This window comes from Chiloscyllium plagiosum, chromosome 28, assembly GCF_004010195.1.
Source record: "Chiloscyllium plagiosum isolate BGI_BamShark_2017 chromosome 28, ASM401019v2, whole genome shotgun sequence".
Lineage (NCBI taxonomy): Eukaryota > Metazoa > Chordata > Chondrichthyes > Orectolobiformes > Hemiscylliidae > Chiloscyllium > Chiloscyllium plagiosum.
Window position 1 is genome coordinate 17,653,257 of NC_057737.1, and position 23,943 is coordinate 17,677,199.

The window sequence follows — 23,943 nt, forward strand, 5'->3', positions numbered from 1 at the left end:
AATCTAACATATTGCAATCAATGCAGATGCCAGATACCAATAAAATTCACACTGGAATGCCATATATCCAGTTAACAACAAAACATTTCTTTAGCAATGGAGGAGAAAGTTCTTTTTCTTGCATTTTTATTTCAATAAGCCACTAGATTCCCTTCTGCAAATTAAAGAATATATTCACTTTTGGTTTCGTGCACTACTGCCTTTAGAAAGGCCACACAAGAAAGGCCACACAAGAATCTCTAACTTAATCTCTTTTTGGCTCAGATATGCTACATTATCTGCTTCATAAGCTTCACCTCATAATTCACATCCTCCATCTTTTTACCCTCTTCAACAGTGTGTAAATTGTGCAGTAATATATTGGCTTCGTAAGCCAGGTTTGTAGAACACTTCCTGATGGTTTAGAATCAGACATCTGAACTGAAAAAAAAAATCACACATCTGCCTAATTTTTGCCTGTTTATATTGCCTTCTTATGATGCATGCAAGTGTCAGTGATCCATATGACCTGCATGTTGACATATACACATAGTCAAGAGACAATCCATTTGTTGGAAAGAATGCTGGAAAGTGATACTGCCAAAAAAAAATTCAAATGGAAAATTAATTAAAAGATCGGCAAGGCATTACATTATTATTCTTTCCACTTACATTCTTAAGTAACTGGAAGATAAACTATTAAGCCTGTTCATCAATCTGCACAGGCCATACAATGGAACTCTTTTAACAGCCAGTCTGTTATGATCAAGCACTGCATAGTGAGGCACAAGACTATTTTTTTACTGTAACACAATCATCAAATTATATCTAAGATCAAGGTTTGGATTTCAAATTTTCATTTCCACGTATAACGTTAATTTCTGCCCTTCTCTGTATGCAGAAGCTGTTCAACATATTCATGTGAAGTCTTCTGTATCTGCTCTCTTGCAAAATCCAATGAATACCAGAGGTGTCTCTAGTATGCATTTTTTCATAACCTATAATTAATGCTTATAAAACCATTAGCAACACCTACTGCAAGAAAATCGGTATGATATGAACTTCTATCTAAATAAATCTCTTAAAATCTTGTCATTGCATATAATCCTCTGATAAATTGATACCAGCCTTCATGAGGAATACCTCACACGATACTGTAAATCTTTCAGCAAAAATTGGTTTGTCCAAAAACGAAATGGGCATATCTTTCTTTAAAACAAAAATCAGAATTAACGTAAACTTTTACTTTACGAATCTGGTGAATTGAGCTCCAGTGGCTGAATTTACTGACCACAGGCCTACAGAGAAGACAGATATTATGCATAATGCACTCTTGCTAATTGAATGTCACTGAGCCTCATTTTGGCTCACAAAATGTGTATGTGTCACCATTAACATGGCAAATAAGGTGATGTTCAATTGCTTGGCAACATTTATATTACTTTTATAATACAATACAATACACAATAGGGCACCTGTACATATCACATTTGTTACAGATTGTTTACAGTGATGGCAGGTTACATTTGTGATGTATCTCATGCAAAAGATTACTGGATTACATCAAACTCTTACACAATACTAGTATTATGGACTTGGGCTGTACTTTGTGCTAAACAGTAGTACTTAAAAAAAAAACAGGTATTTACTGTCCAGTATGGATAGGAAGTCATTATTTTCAATTACAGAGAAGTAAATTATAAAAACACACACAAACACATGCAGATTTATTTTTATAGGTTCCACCATTTCTGAAAATAAAACACAGCATCCTTTGAAGGTTTGGTATCATTGCAGCAGGAGGCCTTTAGAGTTTTCACTAATGCAAGATTATATCCTGGACTGAAGGAGTTATGATCAATGTATCTGTACTGTACTACTGAATTTGCTTTATCATTTTAGGGAAATATGATGAAAATTGCCAGCTTAAATTTGTTTTAATTATCAAAGAATAAATATCTCATACTTTTGATCATTTATTTATTTGGGGGTGCCGGGTCTGAGAGTTACTTCCCCTCCCCCAGTCCAAAGCCAGTTCCCATTTGGGACATTATTGCTTATGATAGTAATTATTACACAGATAATAATGATTGTAAAATGCTCATAAAGCCTTTACATTATATTGAGTAATTCCAGATCATTGGTGCTAACTATAGAAGTATATGAATTGACTCCGGCATGGATGGGTTGGACCGAAGAGTCTTTTTCCATGCTGTACATCTCTATGACTCTATGACACCATTTGCAGATATTTGTACAGTTATATATGTAACTGGACAACCAGTCTGTGATAGCTAAAAGCCTTTTTGAGACTATTAGCCAAGACATTCCCGTGACTTGTAAAATGCTATTCTCACAGACATGCAGCTCCAATTGTGACATATGTCCATTTACAATGCCTCTTAAAGCAGGACACTGAGTTCAATGAAGTGTATCCTTTGGCTACTGCTGTGAAAGAAGAATTTGATATCTTACATTATTAGTACATTGGTAGCTAATAAGCATCATGTAAAACTGTGTTCATCAGTTTTCATCAATTGGAAGGTTCACTATGAAAATAACCACTTATAATAACCTCTCATTCAAAATTCCTCTACCAAGTACAAAGCTGACAAAGTTTCATATCAGAGGAAGGGACTTAGAGGAGTCCTGGCAAAGACTATGTTAAATATCTTTTGACAATGCTTTTATTTTAGTTATAATCATTGACAAGTTGCTGAAACGGTAATGAATAAACAAAATGCCATCTGTTTATTTCATATGTCAGTAGACATTACTTGGTATAGATTGACCTGAAATCTGAAGCCTCTTTTTACATTTGGAGATAATGAACTTCAAACAATCGACCTAATTCCAAGAAAACAATGGGGAATTTGAATGAAAATCAGAGTTACTTATAATATGCAATATATTTAATGACTTAAATTATTTAATAGTAGGACAAAAGGCAATATTTAAAATAATTAAGCTTGCATGATGGTCAAATCTATAAATTACTTAATAATTCTGTACTGGCACTTCTGTTCTTCTCTGTATTGAGATACCAAAGTTATTTTCCAAACAACTAAAAATAGCCAAGTTGTGTCAAAGAATTGAAAATTATTTTCCAAGTTGAAATTTTTCAAGCTGTCATCACTTTATGCTACTTTTCAGCCTTTAAGTGGATTAGAAGAGAATTGCAATTTGATTCTGTTAATTTTAGTGTACTTGATCTCATCTGTCAAAACAGTAACTCCCGCATTTATCCCATGAATGTAAAATACAACTAATCTTCTCAATTTTGCCTCGTTAGTTCACTTCAATAAAAATAACTCGTGACCTAACAAACTCTCATATCTGATTATTTGGACACTCACACTTCCACCATTTTTCTCATTCCATTTTGCTCCATTTTATTGTGTTGTAGTTTTTCATCCTTTTTGCTTCCTTATTTGGCATAACTTGACTGAGACTCTATCTGTGTATCATCCAGCTCTTTGAAGTTTTGAACAATGTTCTGTCATGAGCAATAATATGCTCAAAACAGAACATTTTTATAATATAGCAGATATTCCCAATATTTATCTTATAATCGAAAAAACTGTGTCAAATATGTCTGAATATAGTGCAATGCAAGTGCTCGACTGGTACTACGAATAATAGGTAAAAGAAAGTTGCACTTGGATAAAAGGTGAATGTCTTCAAAGAGGGGAACCACTTCCCTGAATAAATGGTGGAACCTCTTTTACTAAGTCATAAAAAGGCATAAATCATAAATCCTACTTGTATCACATTGGTTGTAAAACTCAGCCAGTTTGTCTTCCATGTCCTTCTCACGGCCACAAAAGCATTAACTCTTAAGAACTAATTTCTTTACAGCAAACAATATTATCATTACTTAGTGATCTAAACTTGCTCTTAAATGAAAACCAGAAGTAGCAAGCAGGTGAGTAAACTCCAGATTATTTCAAAAGGGTTTAATCAAAGTTTCTTCCTGTGGAGGTGGATTCTATCCCTCCAGCTACACACATGAAGATCTCTAGTTTGAATTATGTTGAGTACATGGATTATACATATAGTAATTCAGGGGAAAACGCATAAAATATTTTGCAGTAAAAGCTACTGAATACATTGTGGCTGTAGACAAAATGGCAAAACATGATATGCTCAACAGCCTCCCTACTGCTTTTCTTTTGAATGTTTCATTTCACTGGCCCCACGTGTGAGACGAATACCAAAGCTGATACCACAACGCAACACAAATGTGAGATCTTTGAGCATTAGCTGAATCTAGTGTTCTTGATTCTATTGAAGTGAAAACATGCACATCTAATCTAATAAATATAAACATCTAATCTTCAATTGCCTTCTACTAACAAGGCACAAAGATATTGCCAACCATTCTCATACATTTTACCTGAGGACAATATGCGCTCATATTCTTGGACAGTTGCTGCATACTGCACAGTTCTGTGAAGTTAAAGTCCTTTCATAACTGATTTTAATCTGTCATTTAGACTAAAAGGCACAGCTGATTAGTCCAGTAAGTAAACATTGCCCTGTATTACTGCATATTTATATTTTGATTAAGCCTCCTGTTCTTTCCATGTATGTCTGTATAGAGACCTGCTGCTGTTTAAACAAGGTCACAGTATTTTGAGACATTTTAAAAGATTTAATAGGCTGTGTTAAAAATCTCTGAGCAGATCATCCAAACTTGTTGACAACTACTCGAGAACCAGTATGTACAGAAATTGAACAAAAAACCTTTTTTTTTGTAAAAGGTGTTTTTAAAAAAAACCCAGCATCAACTCTAATTTTCAACTGTGAGATGTTTAGTACAACATATGGCAACGCAATGATTTAGGTGCATAAATAACATGCACCATTGTTCTTCAAAAGGCTGCTGTGTGACATTTTGACTTTTGCTCCAATAAAATAAACAAGAAGAAGCAGATTAACATTGAGTTCTCTGAACATACTGCACTTAGAACTGTATTTTCTTTTAAAAATCAACTTCTGGTGGTTACCTTTCTTTAACTCAGCAATACTGCAGTAAAAAGAAAAAAAAGACCTAAGTTACCTTTGGATTACAGTACACTAATGTTTTTATGAATAGACTTGCTGTATACAGAAAAAAACTTCAAAACACCAAGTGAGTACAGAACATAGCACAAACAACAAATTGACAGAACAATTAATGCTGATATATTTGGCATACACCCTCACCAATTCTGACAGTGAACTCTGCTTAATGTAGAAAGGACATGAAAATTGGAAAAGTTGGGTAGACTACTACTGTTAGTCAACCATTTGAGCACAGGATCGTGTTAAAGATGGGCTGACAATCACTGTGAACAGGATCGCATTGCTCAATATCTGAAATGTGCTTCATTTCCACTTGTGTATGTGTTGTACACACCTTCCTGCTTTTTTGGCCGGAATCTCATTCTTATTTAGGAGAGGAAAACACAAAGATACTATAACAATCAGTTAGTTGGCTCGATTGGTGAGATCTGAAGAACCATGAGATCCATCAGTCCCCACTCTCTTTTTATATGCAGAGAACTACAATGAGTGTTAGGTGCATTGATGATGCTGTGCCAAGAATAGCATTGGTATTTCAGCCATGTATAAATGTACTTTCTCTCTTTCCCACCCCAATTCACTACAGGCCAGATAGAAGCAGGCAATGAACTGCATTTAATAAGAATAAGGGGGAATAGCCTTTTCTGATATTGAATCAAGGAAATATAAATTGGATATGTTATCTAGAGCATCCTATGATGGGGGAAGTGCACATTTGCTATCAACTGCTTTCATCTAAAAGAAATGCCAATAGGAACTGCAAAGTCAATACTCTTCACACAAGACTATGTATTATGCACACAATTGGTAGCAGTGATAAAACAGAAAATAAATCAATGACAGAAAGCTTAGCACTGGGCAACAATTGTAATTTCGAGCATGGACATAGAAAACAATAGTATAAATCCACCACAAAAATAAAATAGCACTTCTTTTTGCCACAATGCACAATGCTTACACCAAATAACACATGTACAAATTATTATTTTAAAATATTTCCATTCCTGAAGATGAAGAGTTCTTGGAACAAGACCATTTTATTCATAAATGTAAAGAAAATAGTGGAGAATGCCCTATGGACTTGCTAGCATTGTACGTCATGATTTTGGAACTGACTCACAAAAGGAGTATACTGGCTTTGCAATGACCCATAGAAACTACATCATCCACTCGTCATAGCCTGTGTGCACCTACAAACGCTACAAAATATCAATTTTGCCAAGTGCCAAATACTGCCACAACCTTATACAGTGCAAATCATGAACGTAAAATTAGAATCACTAAATATTGTCTGACTATACCTGAGCAGAACTCAAAGACACAATTACCTTATTTGCCAAAAGCAATGGAGCCACAAGCTGAGGAACTTTGTAAGCATATTAGCCTGGAGTTTGTTTCAAAGTTAATTTATGAATCATATGAACAAGTTGCGATCCAGACTATCTCACCATCCAGCCAATGCCCTTGATTAGACCTCGTGGTCTGCATGGTGAGGTCATTCCTTCCCCTCCCCTTCCCTCAGTCCAAAGAGAAGTTCTGGCATTTATGTTCAGGATCTCTGCTCATGGAGACTGTAATGCTCACTAACAATAGTAGTCCATGACCACATGTAGGAACACTGATCAGATGTAGCTCGAGTTTTTAGTTCACTGTAGTTCCCAAACATCACGTAATTCTTCAATTAACCTCCAGAACAAAATATTAAATACTTCCATGTGGTCTTGCCTGACTGGAGTTAAGAATGCACATACTTTTATGTAGATTTTTATAAAAGCTACTGTCAATTGCCACCAGAGTTCTCAGGGTGGGCACTGATGAGTTGAATTGGCTTGGCAGGAAGCACTTATACCTTGGAGTGCATGCTTGAGCTGAAGATATGATTAAGCTGTGCCATTTGTGAACTTTGAGAGCTTGTTCTCTAACTCAGTAATGCGTCTCTCCTGGGACTGGACTATCACCTTCAGTGATTTAATTTCGTCCATTAGTTCTTCCACGGTTACACGCTGAGGACAAGAGAGAGAAGAAAATCAATAACAAGCCAAACAACATCCAAATTAGGCGCAGAAGGAGTCTGTTCAAACCTTCTCTGCCATTCAGTAAGATCATGGATAATTCTCATCCCTCCCCGATAACCTTTGATTTTTCCCTGTCTAACAAGAATCTACCTACTTCTGCCTTAAAAGTACTCCACCACACCAGGTTATAGTCCAACAAGTTTATTTGGAAGTACTAACCTGCTGGGATATAACCTGGGTATTGTGAGATTTTAACATTTGTCCACCCCAATCCAACAGCAGCACCTCCACATCTTAAAAGTATTCAATGATCCCACCTCAAACACATGATGATGCAGAGAGTTCTAAATCCACACAATGCGCTGAGAGGGAAAATACCTTTCATTTCGGTCCTAAAAGGTGACCCCAACTTTAACATAGTGTCCCCTGGTTCTGGATTCACCAAGAAGAGGAAATAGCCTTTCCACATCCACCTTATCAAGGCTTTTCACGATTTTATAAATTGAATAAAATCATCTATCATTCTCCGAACTCGCATGAAAACAAGTCCGTCCAACCTTTCCACATAAGACAAACCATTTATGCCAGGAATAATTTAAATAGCAAACTGCTCAAATAAGGAACAATGGACACACACATTGAATGTCAATCTTGCTGGTTAGCCAACATTGTGCAATCATGAGAGAGGTGGACAATTGTAATTGATTTATTTGATATAATGGATCCTTTTATAATGAATTAATTTATCTGAATCATCCAATGTCAGAATTGCTCTTTCTATCTCTTTCCAGAATCTAAATTACTCTTCTAAGCTCATTCAGACCTTACAGCTAGTGCAAGACCAACAGGATCTGACCTCATGTACAAATAGCAAAATAACATTCCACCTATACACTGGAGCAGGGCTGACATGCACAATCTCTAATCATGGGTCAGCCTATCCCATGAGTTAACACGAAGAATTTCCTTGGGACCGAAACATTGTAACTTTCACAAGTATTGACATAAGTGCTACTCTAAACTGTCTGAAGATGGACTGAATCACAATGAGACAATGGCAGTCTGAAACACCTTTATCAAAACATATGGTCAAAACAAAGTCAGCTTGCATTGCTCAAATTCATTTCAATATTTGGAAAATATGAAAATAAATAAACCATGTACTCCATTCCTGTTGAAGGTAACTTGATGTTTTATTTTGCCTGTGCTTGTTTTCTGCACAAACTCTTTCTGCAAACGTGCAACTTGCTGCATTTCAGCTGCACCTTCCAACCTGCAGCTTGACATTTCTTGGCTAATAAGCCGATGAAATACTCTCTTGTTCCAGTTTCTTTTCATTCACTCTGTTTTCCCATTCAATGAGACATTTCTGTTACTTCCCTGGACAACCCCACTGAATCCTGCTCACAGTGACTCGAACAATGATCTCGGCACCTTTTCTCAGTCTTGGGATGCAAGCCAAAAGTGCTTGCTATTTGCTATTTGCAAAGTGAATGGAGCTATAACAGATTTGGGCTGAGACAACGTACACTATTTGTAGCCGTTTGAAATGGATTGTCGGCCTACAACATTTCACAAACTAACTTATTTGGTTTTAATATAGTTAGGTCCTTACTTAAAATTGTGACTGCATTCCAGATTCCCACCCAAGCTGTGTACATGCACCAACATCTGCCTACCTCTATCCGTGAAGCCCCCTTATGGACCCAATAGGACAACTATGGTCCATCCTGGTGCAGTCCTGGTTGAGATCATGCAGATTTCTGACTGGTGGGTGCACAAGTCCATGACTTTGAGGTCCAGCCATAAATCTGGACTGGCCCTTACCAAGTCAAAGGAGTGAGTGTGACCCTCTCCATGGAGCACAGAGGCACACATTACTGTGTGAAATCACCCTACCCGGACGCCCCCTTATCTGAGGACTGCCAAGTGCCATGGCTATTTGTCAGGTTGTGTGACTGTGCCAATTGTCACAGCAAGACACTGCACAGCAAGGCATACATTCTGTGGGTATGCTGGTATGCATCAGGTGAATGGGCACTGACAGCAAACAAGCACAGATTGGGTCCCAGTGCCTGTGTGGTACCCAATGCACTTGGGCACGGCTGGTTTCTGCTGTGCTCTGTTAATCAAGTCTGAAAGTCCAGAGTGCATTGTCAATGCCAGGAGGATGGCATGGGTTCACTGAGCCCTAGATACCAATGCCCGAGGAGAAAGGTTATGTGCATCTGGTGTCCATGGATTGTGCCTTGGGCTGCTGTTTGGCTGTGGGCAACATGGAGATGCCCGCTCTGGTTTCCATGCTGGCTTTAGCTGACTGCTGGTTTATTGAGTGAACTTAACAAGGATTAATCACAACCCCATGCTTCCTAATGAGAACCTCACCCAGGCTGCTCGTGAGAAGTGCCTTAGCCTACGCCACTCATATTCCTGGGATATTTCATCCAATATAGCGTTGAAGCTGAAATTTCAAATTGCTAAATGCCTACATTGATAAATGAAATGACTTATAAAAATAAAATGAGTTTAAAAATATGAAAGGAAAATACAATTTGCAGCTTAGATCACCTCTTTCTCACTGGCGATCATATTTCCTGATCATTGGAGACCCTCCCACCTTCCCAATCCTCCACTAGCCCCCCAGGCTCGAGTAGTTCTGGTCTTTCCCAGTTCTTTGACTGCCCAGTTACGGCCTCACCTTAGTCCCTCAACCTTCAGTTGTAGCCTTACGCCATCTACTGACTCACTCATTACCGCTTCCTTCTCCAGGACTGCATTCCTACTCAATCTGTGGCTGGCACTCTGATGTTGTGAAAATGTGGTATGTTGGAAACACTAAAGTACTTCAATCCATGTTTTATTTTAAAAAGTTCCGCGCTTATGCTTCTCTCTCCTGAAAGAGCATCAGAGACGCAGAAGCCACTTTGAAAGTCATTGTAAAACCAAAGTTGTGAACTATTAGGGCTTGCATTTCCACTACAGAGTGGTTTGGATTGAATCTGGATCATGAATGGGAATGCATGTTCAGGAAAGGGAAACAGCGAGGGATTGTGTTGGGGAGGGAAAAGTGGTCACAGTGGGCAAGAGGTGGAGATAGGGAGTGGCGGAGGTGCCAATGGAGTTTTGCCAGAAATAACCTTAAAATGAACCATGCAACATCGAATGAGATTACAGACCTCTTCAGTGTTAAAGTAAAACAATGTTAAATGGGAAAACTGTAAGCCAGGACTTGATATACACAACTTCAGCAGTAGGCCATGGTGAGGGGAGGGCAGCAGGGTTATAAATGGAAAGACTGAAATCAAAAAATAGCTGAAAATCCAATGATGCGTAGGAAGACATACAGAAAAATTTGATTCGCATGTGGAGTAGCTTCGTCGAGGTCCAAGAGGCGGCTTGTTATCCAGAATGTTCTTCTTGGCAAATTTCAGTTCTCTGTTTTTGGGTGGAATGTACCCATCTCTCAATGAGATAAGGATGGGATCAGCGTTCTTGCCAGCCATCCATTCCTCCGCTTCTAACGCTGGCTCAGGACCTTGTGTATCTGGGTACAAGTCATCTTGGAAAAGATCTGACTACAAAATTCAGAGGAAGAAAAGAAAACATAGTTTTAGCTGGAAAGATCCTCAGGAGAGATTCACATCCAAGTTGTAAATTGGACATTGATAGTAAAATGCTCCTCATTCAATTTCCACAGTTAAGAAATCTTTGGTTGTTTGGATCAAACAATTTATTGACTGAGTTGTTAGATGTTGTCAAGAGGAGAGAACTGGCTGGTTTGGAGGCCTTCATTTTAATAAATAAATAAATAATCAGATTTCATAATTGTAGCTCAGTGCAATCATCATGTCTAAATGACCAATAATAAATGAGTTTAAAATAATGTATTTCCCTTGAAGATGATAATATTTATATCCTTTCGTGCTCTTTTATGTCCTTTATTTCTAAAATAAATATTCTCAAGTAACTTTATCTCTTTATGGTCCATAAATAATCCATACATCCAATAGTCTTTGGATTTTTCCACACACAAAAACATTGAAATTTTAAGGCATTGAAAGTGGCCTTTTGGTCCATCATGTTTGTGCAATGGATCACAGGATACACCGCGTGCATGAGTAAGCACATCAACTATTTGCTCAGAGCACAAGGGGACACATATGGGGAGGTGATGACCTAGTGGTATTACCGTTGCACTGTTAATTCAGAGATGCAGGTAATGTTCTGGGGACCCGGGTTCAAATCCCGGCACAGCAGATGGTAGAATTTGAATTCAATAAACATTTGGAATTAAGAATCTAATGATGACCGTGAATCCATTGTTGATTGTTGGAAAAGCCCATCTGGTTCACTAAGGAAATTGCCATCTTTACCTGACCTGGCCTTCCCAGGTAATGCGATTGACTCTTAACCCCCCTTGGGGCAATTAAGGACAAGAAATAAATACTGCCCTGGCTAGCAACATCCACATCTCAAGAATAAATTAAAAAATCAATTCACACTCCCTAAGTGCAAGCTGTCCCAAAGGGAGCACAGACCAGGAATCTGCTACCTGCACACCTCAACTTCCAGTCCAAGGTGCATCTGGATTAGTGGGTGGAAAATAGCAGACTGCAAGTGCTCAAATACATAAGTTACATAATCTTCCATACAAGCTGCTTGATTTCATAAAACTATGCTGTATTTCTTCATATTTCTGCCCTAAAATTCAGAGCTTAAAACAAAAATCCCAATACAGCTTTTAGATCATGCTTTGCCGAAAGAGGCAGTGAAATAGGAATGCCGCAGAGTTCAGTTCTATTAAACAAGACAGGAAGCACTGCCCAGGGATCATTCTTAACACTTTGCAACCAAGAGTAAGGGAGATAAACTGAACAGGACCATTCTAAAATCATGGAAAGCTCTTCAAAGGTGAATGTCCCATCTCACCTAAACTAATTTGTTGGCATTAATTTATTCCCTGCATTCAGACATTGACAATTGATTACACACAAGTAAGAAAAGATGTAAAATTAAAAACTGCTCTTTTCAAAATTGGTTGTTCTACCTGCTGCTTCTTGTCTTTGTTAGAAATAATTTTTCCAGTCTAATAGCATCAAGACTAATGAAGGGTCCCAAAGTCAAACAGCAATCTGTTCTTTCTGAGTTGAAAATGGATTGATCGCTATGTATTTGCAGGAGCTTCTATTTCAATTGATAAAAGAGGTCTCATATGGGCAAGACATCATCAATTTCAATCTTGTCAAAATATTGTTCAACTTTATTTGTACCAAGTCACCCTTTGAGTCAAATCTGAGTTCATTCCTGTATATTAATCAACCTTTATAGAGTAATGACTTCTGGGATTGGTTAGCTCAGTTGGCTTGACAGCTGGTTTGCAATGCAGAGTGATGCCAACAGCATGGGTTCAATTCCAGCACTGGCTGAGGTTCCTATGAAGGACCTTCCTTCTCATCCTCCCCCTTGCCTGAGATTTGGTGACTCTCAGGTTAAACTACCACCAGTCATCTGTCTCTGATGAGAAAGCAACCTCTTATAAGACTATGGTGACTTTACCCTTACCTTTAACAATGACTTAGATGAAAACTGTGAGGATTTTCTTTAAGTAAGTATGAATCTATTTTAGCTTCAAAATATCTAAAACTTGACCATTCAACAAATCAGAAAGATTGTATTTTTCAAAAATTGGATGCATCTTTTTCATTTTCCTCACTGTCGCTGTTGTTTATTTATATAGTGGGCTCTTCTACTGCACTGACCTTGCGAGGCACTGTCATTGTAATCGGTTCACATTTCCGTTCATGTAACTTGAAAAACCTAGAAATAAACAAGTTTAATAAATCAGATACCATTAGCAAACCAAGAAGCTGCAATACAAAATGGGTTTTGTCACAATTGCTGTATTTTAGATGAATAATTGGGAGAGGGAAATGGAAAGGATTCAGCTGAGTGTAAAAACTACAATGCTGAACTTCCAACTGTTCTGTGACAATTATGCAAACCTCTTGACTGTTCAAAACATCTGTAGTTTTCCAAAATATCAAAACCTAAATTTTTCTATCAGGTCCACATGATTTTCAATTAGGCAGGGTTGGAAAGTGAGCTGTATTCTTATGGTCGTGGGGTATTCTCGTGATTGGCACCAGAAACTGTGGGAATATGGAACTTGAACAAGGAAAAAGTTCAATGCTGCAGGTGCCCAACTCTAACTGAATCAATTTGAAATGTGCAACATAGGATGCTGGCAATATTAAGTGTACTGGAAGGTAAAGAAGGAACACAGTAATACAAAGGTAGGAAAGTTTCAACCATTTCTTAACTATCTTCAATTCCTCCTGTAATTTATCAGGATGGTGCCCAGGAGTTGCACCTTATGCAATCCTACTTCTAGATATTTTCAAATCAACCTGTTCAGAGATGTTACTGCACACCTCTGCAGCAGATGGAGCTTGAACCCGGACTGCCTGGCCCAGAAGTAGGGATGCTATCGTTGTGCCCCAAGGGGTTCCTACTTCCACCTCAGCAGTTACGATGTATATCAGGTGCTGGACTGTCTGATACAGAATCAATGGTTGCACTTTGGATTTTGCTTCCCATTCATTTTTTTTTGTTTGTCTATTCTTTCACTTCTGCCTGTCCTGTTTTGGCAAACACTGATAAAGAGTTGAGCAGCCATTTGAGCAGATTCAAAGTTTATCAATAATTGTGTCCCCTTGTTTTGACAGTCCACATAAGTGTTGCCAATCCTTAATGCTTTCATCCATCAACTCACCAACTTCACTCACATTTAGGTTTCCCACAACTGCAAAAATATATATCTGAAGTTATGCAATATTACTCAGCTGACCTAGAACAGGGATAGAAACACACCCTTCCCATTTCAGTCTCTTAAACGCAATCTGACTGAGACATGTCATTGGAGAGGCTTCAAGACTTTCTACAACCATTTTGGAGGAGTGGATTTAACAGATTCCTCAGTAGGACTGATAACAATAGTTACTATAGTTATCACTACCGGTGAATTGCACCTTCACATTGCAGGATTTATAATTGTTGTGCCATTATTGCACTATGATTGAAATAAAAATTTTTGCTCTCTATTAATAGCAGATGTACAGTGTTTGAAACCAACTACTGATGCCATTTATAATGTATTGTACTCTTCTAACATTTTGTCCCTTCTTTTCAACAATGCATCATGTACATGTGGTTGGGTGCTGAGCGTGTGGGAGTGTGTGAATCTGCCTCCCAGACACTGTCACTGAGGGAAAACCATTACCGGAAGGGGTAGCAGGTAGATTTAACATTGCTATCCAAATATCTCAGCAAGTTGCTCTATATTTAGTGGTCATGGACTTTACAATGTAACAGTGCATTCAGCAAGACTATCTGATTGAGGGCATTGAGTAAAAAAGGTAACATGTTGAATATCCCATCTTGGAAATGTTCTCTAGATCATTGTCAGGCATAATTTGATAAAGTACACCAAACATAATGAATACATCAACAGCCATTGCACTGGTTGCATCTTTGATTTGTCTGACAAAAGGAAATTTGGTGAAATAATCCATCACCAATATGTAATAATGTTCTTGGACAGAATAAATATCAGTCACAATCTTACAACATAGCTCAGAAGGAATCTCATGTGAAAGGAGATTGTTAAGATGGTGGAATTGACATGTTTCACACAACCTGACCAGTTGATCAATGTCCTTATTAATTCTGGCTCAGTACATGAATTCATGCACCAATCTCTTGCTTTCTGCACCCATGTGACCGACATCTATAAGATCTAGCATATCATGCTACTGAATTATGATTTACTTGCCTTCAAAGATTACATTCTTAGAGAGTTTATTTCATCTCTGAATGACCAGAATGAATACTTTAATTTTAGTTTAGAATTTAAACCATAATAGAATTATAATAATCACATTTGGATTGTGTTTTATTATATCTCAAACTTTCCAATGTGCCAGAAGCCCTTGTGAGGTAGAATTAATTGGTTCCTATAAAAGATGACATTTTGCAAACCACAGAAATTATATAAAATATGGCTACATTCTTGAAGAAGGTTTTTGTAGTGTACTTTTCCATACAAATAGTTAGATTATCATCACACTAAGAATTTCCCTACTTACAACAATTTTCTTTCATTCGTTTGTGGGATTTGGACATTGCTGGCTGGCCAGCATTTATTGCCCTAGTTGTCCTTGAGAAGGTGGTAGTGAGCTGCCTTCTGGAATCGCTGCAGTCTACCTGCTGTGGGTGAACCCACAATACCCTTGGGGAGGGGATTCCAGGATTTTGACCCAGTGATAGTGAAAGCAATATAGTTCTAGATCAGGCTAGTGAGTAGCTTGGAGAAGAACTTGAAAGTGGTAGCATTCCCATGTGTCTGCTGTCCTTGTCCTTCGAGAAGGAAGTGGTCATGGGTTTGGAAGGTGCTGTCTGAGGATCTTTGGTGAATTTCTGCAGTGCATCTTGTAGATAGTACACACTGCTGCTATTGAGCATCGGTGGTGGAGGGAGTGGATGCTTGTGGATATGGTACGAATCAAGTGGGCTGCTTTGTCCTGGGTGGTGTCAAGCTTCTTACTGTCATAGCGTCATAGAGATGTACAGCATGGAAACAGACCCTTCGCTCCAACTCGTCCATGCCGACCAGATATCCCACTCAATCTTGTTCCACCTGCCAGCATCTGGCCCATATCCCTCCAAACCCTTCCTATTCATAAATCCCATCCAAATGCCTTTTAAATGTTGCAGTTGTACTAGCCTCCACCACTTCCTGTGGCAGCTCATTCCACACACACACACATCACTCTCTGCGTGAAAAAGATGCCCCGAGGTCTCTTTTAGATCTTTCCCCTCTCACCCTAAACCTATGCCCTCAAGTCCTGGACCCAGGGAAGAGAATTTGTCTATTTATCCTATCCATGCCCCTCGTGATTTTATACACCTCTAAAAGGTCACCCCTCAGCCTCCGACACTCCAGGGAAAACAGCCCCAGCCAATTCAACATCTCCCTCTAGCTCAAATCCTCCAACCGTGGCAACATCCTTGTAAATCTTTTCTGAACCCTTTCAAGTTTCACAACATCCTTCTGATAGGAAGGAGATCAGAACTGCATGCAGTATTCCAAAAGTGGCCTAACCAATGTCCTGTAGAGCTGCAACATAACCTCCCAAATCAGGTGTAACCTAGAACTCAGTGGGAAGCTAGGGAAGTGATTGCTGGGCCCCTTGCTGAGATAGTTGTATCATCGATAGTCACAGGTGAGGTGCCAGAAGACTGCAGGTTGGCTAATGTGGTGCCACTGTTTAAGAAGGGTGGTAAGGACAAGCCAGGAACTATAGACCAGTGAGCCTGACGTTGGTGGTAGGCAAGTTGTTGGGGGGAATCCTGAGGGACAGGATGTACCTAGAAAGGCAAGGACTGATTAGGGATAGTCAACATGGCTTTGTGCGGGGAAATCATGTCTCACAAACTTGATTGAGCTCTTTGAAGAAATAACAAAGAGGATTGATGAGAGCAGGGCAGTAGATGAGATCTATATGGACTTCAGTAAGGCATTCGACAAGGTTCCCCCTGGGAGACTGATTAGCAAGGTTAGATCTCGTGGAATACAGGGATAACTAGCAATTTGGATACAGAACTGGCTCAAAGGTAGAAGACAGAGGGTGGTGGTGGAGGGTTGTTTTTCAGATTGGAGGCCTGTGACCAGTGGAGTGCCACAAGGATCAGTGCTGGGACAACTACTTTTCATAATTTATATAAATGAATTGGATGTGAGAATGAGAGGTATCGTTAGTAAGTTTGCAGATGACACCAAAATTGGAGGCGTAGTGGACAGTGAAGAAGGTTACCTCAGATTACAATGGGATCTTGATGAGACAGGCCAATGGGCTGAGAAGTGGCAGATAGAGTTTAATTCAGATAAATGTGAGGTGCTGCATTTTGGGAAAGCAAATCTTAGCAGGACTTATACACTTAATGGTAAGGTCCTAGGGAGAGTGGCTGAATAAAGAGACCTTGAAGTGCAGATTCATAGCTCCTTGAAAGTAGATTTGCAGGTAGATAGGATAGTGAAGAAGGCGTTTGGGTCTTGAGCATTGTTGGAGCTGCACTCATCCAGGCAAGTGGCGAGTAGTCCATCACACTCCTAACTTGAACCTTATAGATGATGGACAGGCTTAGGGAGTCAGGAGGTGAATTAGTCACCTCAGTATTCCCAGTCTCTGACCTGATCTCAAAACCACTGTGTTTATGTGGTGAGTCCCGTTTAGTATCTGGTCAATGGTAAGCCCCAGGATGTTGACAGTGTGGGATTCAATGATGGTAATACCATTGAATGTCAAGATTGTCTCTTATTAATGATGGTCATAACTTGGCATTTGTGTGGCATGAATGTTACAGCCTGGTTATTGTTACATTTGAGCACAGAGTGCTTTGGTATCTGAGGAATTGTGAATGGTGCTGAACATTGTGCAATCATCAACTACCAACCTCATTTCTGACCTGACAGTGTAGGGAAGGTCATTGATGAAGCAGCTGAAAACGGTTGGGTCTAGGCCACTACCCTGACGAACTCCTGCAGAGATGTCCTGGAGCTGAGATAGCTGACATCTACCTACCATAACCATCTTCCAATGTGTCAGGTATGACTCCAACCACTGGAGAGCTTACTCCAATACCCATAGATTCCAGTTTTGCAGGTTTCTTGATGCTGCACTTGGTTGGATGCAGCCTTGATGTCAAGGGCTGTCACTCTCACCTCACCTCTGGAATTCAGCGCTTTTGTCCATGTTTGAACCATTGTTATGCAGGTTAGCACTTTAATTTATACCTTGTGGGTCAGCCACCACTAGCATTAGAAGATTCTATGTTGATCACAGGTTTCTTTAAGATCATCATACAAAGTCCCTTGACTCCTTGAATAAGCATTGCCTAAGAGACATATCTGGACAAGCTTGATGTTCAATCTAAATGATAAGCAGTCTTTCCATTTCCACATAATTCAACCCAGATTATCTCTACATAATCGAACTGCAGACAAAGGAGTTGTTAACTTATCAAATTATTTCAGTTTATCAGTGCTTTTAATAATTGTTCTCACCATTGTCACTGGCTAGTCAGGAGTTCTATCTGGTGCACATTTATCTGTTTTGAAATGTTTAATAATATCAAGTTTCACTTGAAGTGCAACTTGTTTTTGTTGTCTTTTCTCGGCAGAAAGCAATTCATAACCACAGGGTTTCTTTTGGTTCATTATGAATGAACTTTATGGATAAAATTAATGAAAAATGCCACAATACTTCAAAACAACATGGACAGTGATGAGTGGCATTTATTTTGTGCAGATCACAAAACAGCACAGCTCATCCTGTCATCATGCACACAAGCTAGTGCGTTATTCTACTGATTGCAGACCACTGAAGACAATGCATCCAGTCATAATCTGGCTAACTTGCCTCTAAGTCCATTATTAAAGCAAAAACTGATCACTCACCTTGCAATTTCACATCTGCTGACATCCAGGCCTCTCTTTGTCATGAAACCCATTCCCCTCTGTGGCTCCTTACTGCTGAATGTGCTAATGTAATGAACATATGGAGCTTCTTCTGTGATTTCAAAATATCGAATACTGCTATCACCCTGTGCACAAAAAGAAATCAGTCTTCAAAAAGGAAGTTAGAAAACTGGACCAAACTAAACAAGAATCTTACTTTTCCAAAATATGTGAAGTGGTTTTGTTGTGGCAAACTTCACCATCTAATGAATATCCCAAGACTTAATGCAGAATGAGAGCACAATAGAAAAAAAATTCACTGTTAATTTTTCCTTGAGAGCCAGTAGATCTAAACTGGAAGCAACAAGAACTGCTTCAGTTCAGTTAAAACCTTAGTGGATCTTTTCACTTGTTAACAGTAGAGTGTATCTATCGCAACCACACCATAACCTTAATGACAAAGCACTGCATATCAACGTAAGAAAGTACAAGCATTGTTTATTAAAATGAGACATGAGGAAGAAAATGAAAATAATATGAGGAATTGAGTTGTAAGTGGGAATGTTGGATCACAATTTTGAGATCAATTTAAAGCATAGTTGGTTGCTGTGATGAAGAAACTAGGTTCTTCTGGATGGTTGAGGCAAGATCAGTCATCATTATTTATATTTATGGAAACTCTTGCTATATAATACTATGAATCAATTCTGATATACAATATTAAACAATATATATGGTGAAAGGAATCATGAAATTAAGAATATATTAACAGAACAAAAATAAATGCTGGTCTACAGAATAACAACTTGACATGGTTGTAAAGACCCATCAGCATGCCCATTAGAATAATAGAGTGGAATACAAGGAGGTAACAGCACTCGAGGAGGATTTACAAAACTTTAACTTGTTTGATGGCCACTTCCATCATGGGAATATACTACACGGGCGACGTGTTAATGGACTGCAAATCATTAGGCTAATTCAGAAATGTTACCAAAAAATATTTATTATGAAGGTAACTGCTTTTTTGAAAAGAAGTACTTTTGCAAGGTTATAGAGAGAACTGGCACTTTCAAACAGCAGTAATCTGAAGTATGGCTATTACACACCTTTGGAAAGGACTCAGATTTCCTTTAGACAATAAATCAGCTTGAAATGCCATGACTGTTCTTACCTACATATATTTATCTTTCCTTTAGCATAACAGTGATTATATTGTTTAAAAACACTGTCCTCAGCTGGCATCCAATTTGATCATGATATCTATACAGGGTTGTGAGTTTTTGCCATAGTTCTTCATCTGATTGAACAGGGCAATTCACAACTCTCATCTTTGGGCACATGGAGTAATTGCTTCACAAGGCAGTGGGATCCAAAGTCTGGGATTTGCTTCCTTCTCTGCCAATACTCTGCCTCACCATTAAGACATGGTGATGGATAGTTGATGGACAAGTTATTGTTATTGGATGTTGGACACATGTCTGAATGGCTGAAAAAAACTGTCCCCTGCATCGAATCCTGTTTTCTCAAATTCCAAATGATCAACATTTCAGAGGAGGACGAAGAAAATTTTTCAAAGACAATCTGAAACTTTCCTTCAGACATGACAGTACTAACGCTAATGACTAGGAGGAGCTTGAGACAACTTCAACAGGACTTCATTGACATTAAAACACTTTGGTCTGTCCCATGGTCATCAACAGGTGCAGAGATATACATTTTTCTTTTTTTTTTACGGCAAAATCTTCACACTGGGCAAAATTTCACAAACAGCCACGAGAGGGATAATCACCCAATCTGTTTGATGGATTGTTTAAAACAAGCTATTAAAATGAACTATAACCATATCAATTAACTCTCACCTTTCCACAGAGATACACTATATTGGAGTCTGGATCATAAAATGGCAGAAGTACTCCATTACTGGTGTCCATTTCCTGAAGTGCTATTGGTTCATCAAAGTTTTTCTACAGGGAGGAAGTGGAGGAAATACAGTAAATTATAAACTCTGTCCAAGCTGATTGCCCCACTACTACATGCAACATGTTAATGAGATAAACTGTTCTCAACAAAACAAGCAATGTGGATCGGGAGGGGCACTGTGGGCAACACTTGTGTGCTACTTTGTGGATACAACAACCTTTCCTACATCTGATAGTATAGAGAAGTAATTTGTCATGATTTTGACACAGCGCATAGGTACAAGCCAGTTAGAAGGCTACGATCATGAGGGTTCACTGTAATTATGGTCTTGCTTGGAAGCAGCTTCTCCTCATCACCTACAGCAATCCAGTGTAGGGAATTATTTGGAATTGGAGCTGGATCTGGCTCCAGAACTATCGGCCTTATGTCATAGTGAGGGTTGGTGTTATGCCATGCACATTCCTATTGCAAAGCCTTTCTTTGTTATTGGTTCACAAGGTGTGCATGTTGCTGGCCAGGCCAGCATTTCTTGCCCATCCCTAATTGAGAGTCGCCCACATTGCTGTGGGTCTGGAGTGACAATGTAGACCAGATCAAATAAAGGATGAGAGGTTTTCTTCCCTAAAGGACATGAGCTTCACCCACCATGAGCTCAATTTCAATCAGAGGGTCTGTACTCCCTGTCACTTTCTCATTCATTAAAATAAACTGGGATGGGATAGGATTAGACAGTCTTGGCAGGTGAGGTGCTACACCAGGAAATTCAGTGTTTACACACTGAGGAACTCAGGTGCAGGGCCTGAAAAACCTCTCACTTGATTTTGTCGAGCACAGTCACTAACTGATGCAATCAAGTGGAGGGAATTCCATTGAGTTTAGGAGGCCAGCAGGCTAGTTTCAAGCTGGATTTATCAGGCCTAATCATCTCCTTCACTTCAGTGTCATTCTTTTGTTTTCTTCAACTTATTGGGCCATTCACTGACAGATGGCTTCCTGACCTCTTCTCCCAGAATGCCATGAACTGCCAACTCCCACCTTCCTCTGTAGTTGTAACTAGATCGTGGCAGCTTTTATCCATCCATTACACACATCTCCCATTTTCTTTCCCCTCTCACTGTGAAGTTCTCTGGTAAACGCCTCCTTATTTAAGATGGTTCAAAGTGGATCAAGATTTGAATGGAGATCCCTTGACAATGGCAATTAGCATTTGTGCACCAACAGTGCACAGTATTGATACTGCTAATACCATGCTTTACATTATATTATGTTCTGAGCTCTTTCATGTCAAGTGTTTCAATTTCTTTAAAAAAAAAAGGATAGTCTTTCAAAGAATGCTAGTCACGATGGGAAATAACTGAGTAACTAGACAGGAAACCACTTGGTGTAGCGAAGAGCGAGCCCTCTTGGGGAGAGCCCAGCTTGGAGCATCTGTAGGCCTATAGCTTGACAAAGGACTGCTATGATTGACATTTTAAACTTTATTTCTTTATTTTTCTTCTTTTATACTAAGAAGACTGTAGTTTTGAACTTTTTAATATTTTTCTACTTCTGCGACTAAGATTTTGTCTGAGGAAGGGTCACCGGGCTCGAAACATTAACTCTGATTTCTCTCCACGGATGCTGCTAGACCTGCTGAGCTTTTCCAGCAATTTCTGTTTTTATTTATACCATCCGCAGTTTGTTCCTTTAATATTTTGTACCTAGGTATTTTGTAGCCGAGGTAGTGCCATGTGTGGTGACATTGTACACTTTTCACTGTACTGCTATACCCCAATACATGAATATACATGACAATAAAACTTAAATCTAAATGTGATCAAACTGCTTGCCTCATCAGTTGGATGAGTATTTCCTAAACCTTACATAAAGCAGCTTTGAACATAATTTCTTATTTCTGAAGTGACACAGAAATGAAAGGGAGTCAGAAAAATCTCCTACCAGCACCTTACACTGGACACCATCAACTAGGAGTTGCATGGAATTGAAGGTTGGAGCTCAGATCTGATGATCACTCTCCATCTTAGTGAGAGGCATAGGGAGTGGTGAGGAGTGGGAGGGAAGGGCTGGTGGTGATGGTTGGGGATAGTAGGGGTGAGGAGCACTCACTCCTTCTCTCAAGGTGATTAGCAATTCAGCGGCTGGAGAACACCAAAGGTCCAATTCTCGAAGACTGCATGCCAACCACTGAATCATGAAGATGTTTTAAAAACAAAACATGTCAATAATCTGGCTGCTTTCTTTAGTTTGCAATTGACTGCACTCGCACGTGGTTTAGGTGAAACAATGAATTTTGACACTTTTTGTTAGAGGCCACAATGTGTCACTTTACTATCATGCCTGTGTGCCTGTTTCCCCTTTTTGAGAAAAGCACACACATGCAATCCACACTTCACTCTAGAGACCAGGCCTGTGCATCATCCATATAGCAGCAAGTCGCCATGAACAATATCTGATTATCATCTCAATCAGCATAGTCCATCAGAAGTGATTTATTTGTTCATATGGTTAGAAGCAAAAAGGAATGTGTGCTCTGATCTAAGAATGTTTCTGGGTTATCCCACACTTTTAATTTCTTTGAAAGATTGGCTAACGGAAATAATATCAAACACCGTGGTTATGAGAACCCTGCACTGGCAAATGACTGTTCACTGGGGGAAAAGAGAGATGAAGCAGTACTTTTGGTCTTAAAGCCTATGGGACCACATTCTATGAAATGATACCAGTCAAATTGCAGGAAGCAGCAACCATAGGAGAGAGCACTGGATTGGAACAGATTAACACCATTTTAGTTATAGCTTATTCCAGCAATGTTAATGAGTGGCAGTGTGCAAGCCTTCTATTTAATTTGACGACACAAAGCGGTCCCAAATTAGCACTAAGTTACGTTAATTTGGCAGACACTTTCTAGTGCGGTGTACCACAATTCAGGGGCCCTTGTTGCACAGTGACAGTGTCCATGGCTATAAGCCAGGAGGCCTGGGTTCAAATCTGGACCTGAGTAACAATATCGATCTGCTCTCGAGTTCAGAGCTCTGCAGGTTCTGTATAGTCAGGTTGAAGCCTCAAGGTGACAATTTTAACATAAATAGCTACAGTTAGCAGATTTTTCAGGAAAAAGGTACATTACGGTAGCACACGAGCACCAATCAGCTGTTCTTACAGCCAGCACAACTTTACCAAATTTGTCTCTACTTTCTTTTGATGAATATCCTGCAATGTTACCATTTTTAGTGGATTAGTTGGCCTATTTGTATTCCTGAATATACTAGAAAGGTACATCAATTATCCCACTGTGCCTTCCGGTTCTAAGTTTTCTTGTTTCTACTCCATACTATATTAACCGACCATACAAACCAACATACTATATTAACCGACCATACAAACCAAACTTTTCCTAGCTACCATCAATTTAGGGAAAGGGTTGCTCAATGCAAAATATTAACT

General features: G+C 39.0%; 1 protein-coding gene across 2 annotated transcripts in view; it reads right to left on the reverse strand.

Annotated features, from left to right (window-relative positions):
• Positions 1-489: 489 nt before the first annotated feature.
• Positions 490-23,943, reverse strand: part of LOC122564000 (coronin-6-like) — a 243,359-nt gene continuing 219,905 nt past the window's right edge. For both annotated transcript variants that reach the window (XM_043718415.1, XM_043718414.1), the window contains exons 7-11: positions 20,439-20,543; positions 18,577-18,722; positions 12,821-12,878; positions 10,406-10,636; positions 490-7,049 (exon numbers count right to left, since the gene is read on the reverse strand). In XM_043718415.1, coding sequence (XP_043574350.1) covers positions 6,927-7,049; positions 10,406-10,636; positions 12,821-12,878; positions 18,577-18,722; positions 20,439-20,543 — 663 coding nt within the window. In that variant the 3' untranslated portion in view covers positions 490-6,926. The remainder of the gene's footprint in view (positions 7,050-10,405; positions 10,637-12,820; positions 12,879-18,576; positions 18,723-20,438; positions 20,544-23,943) is intronic.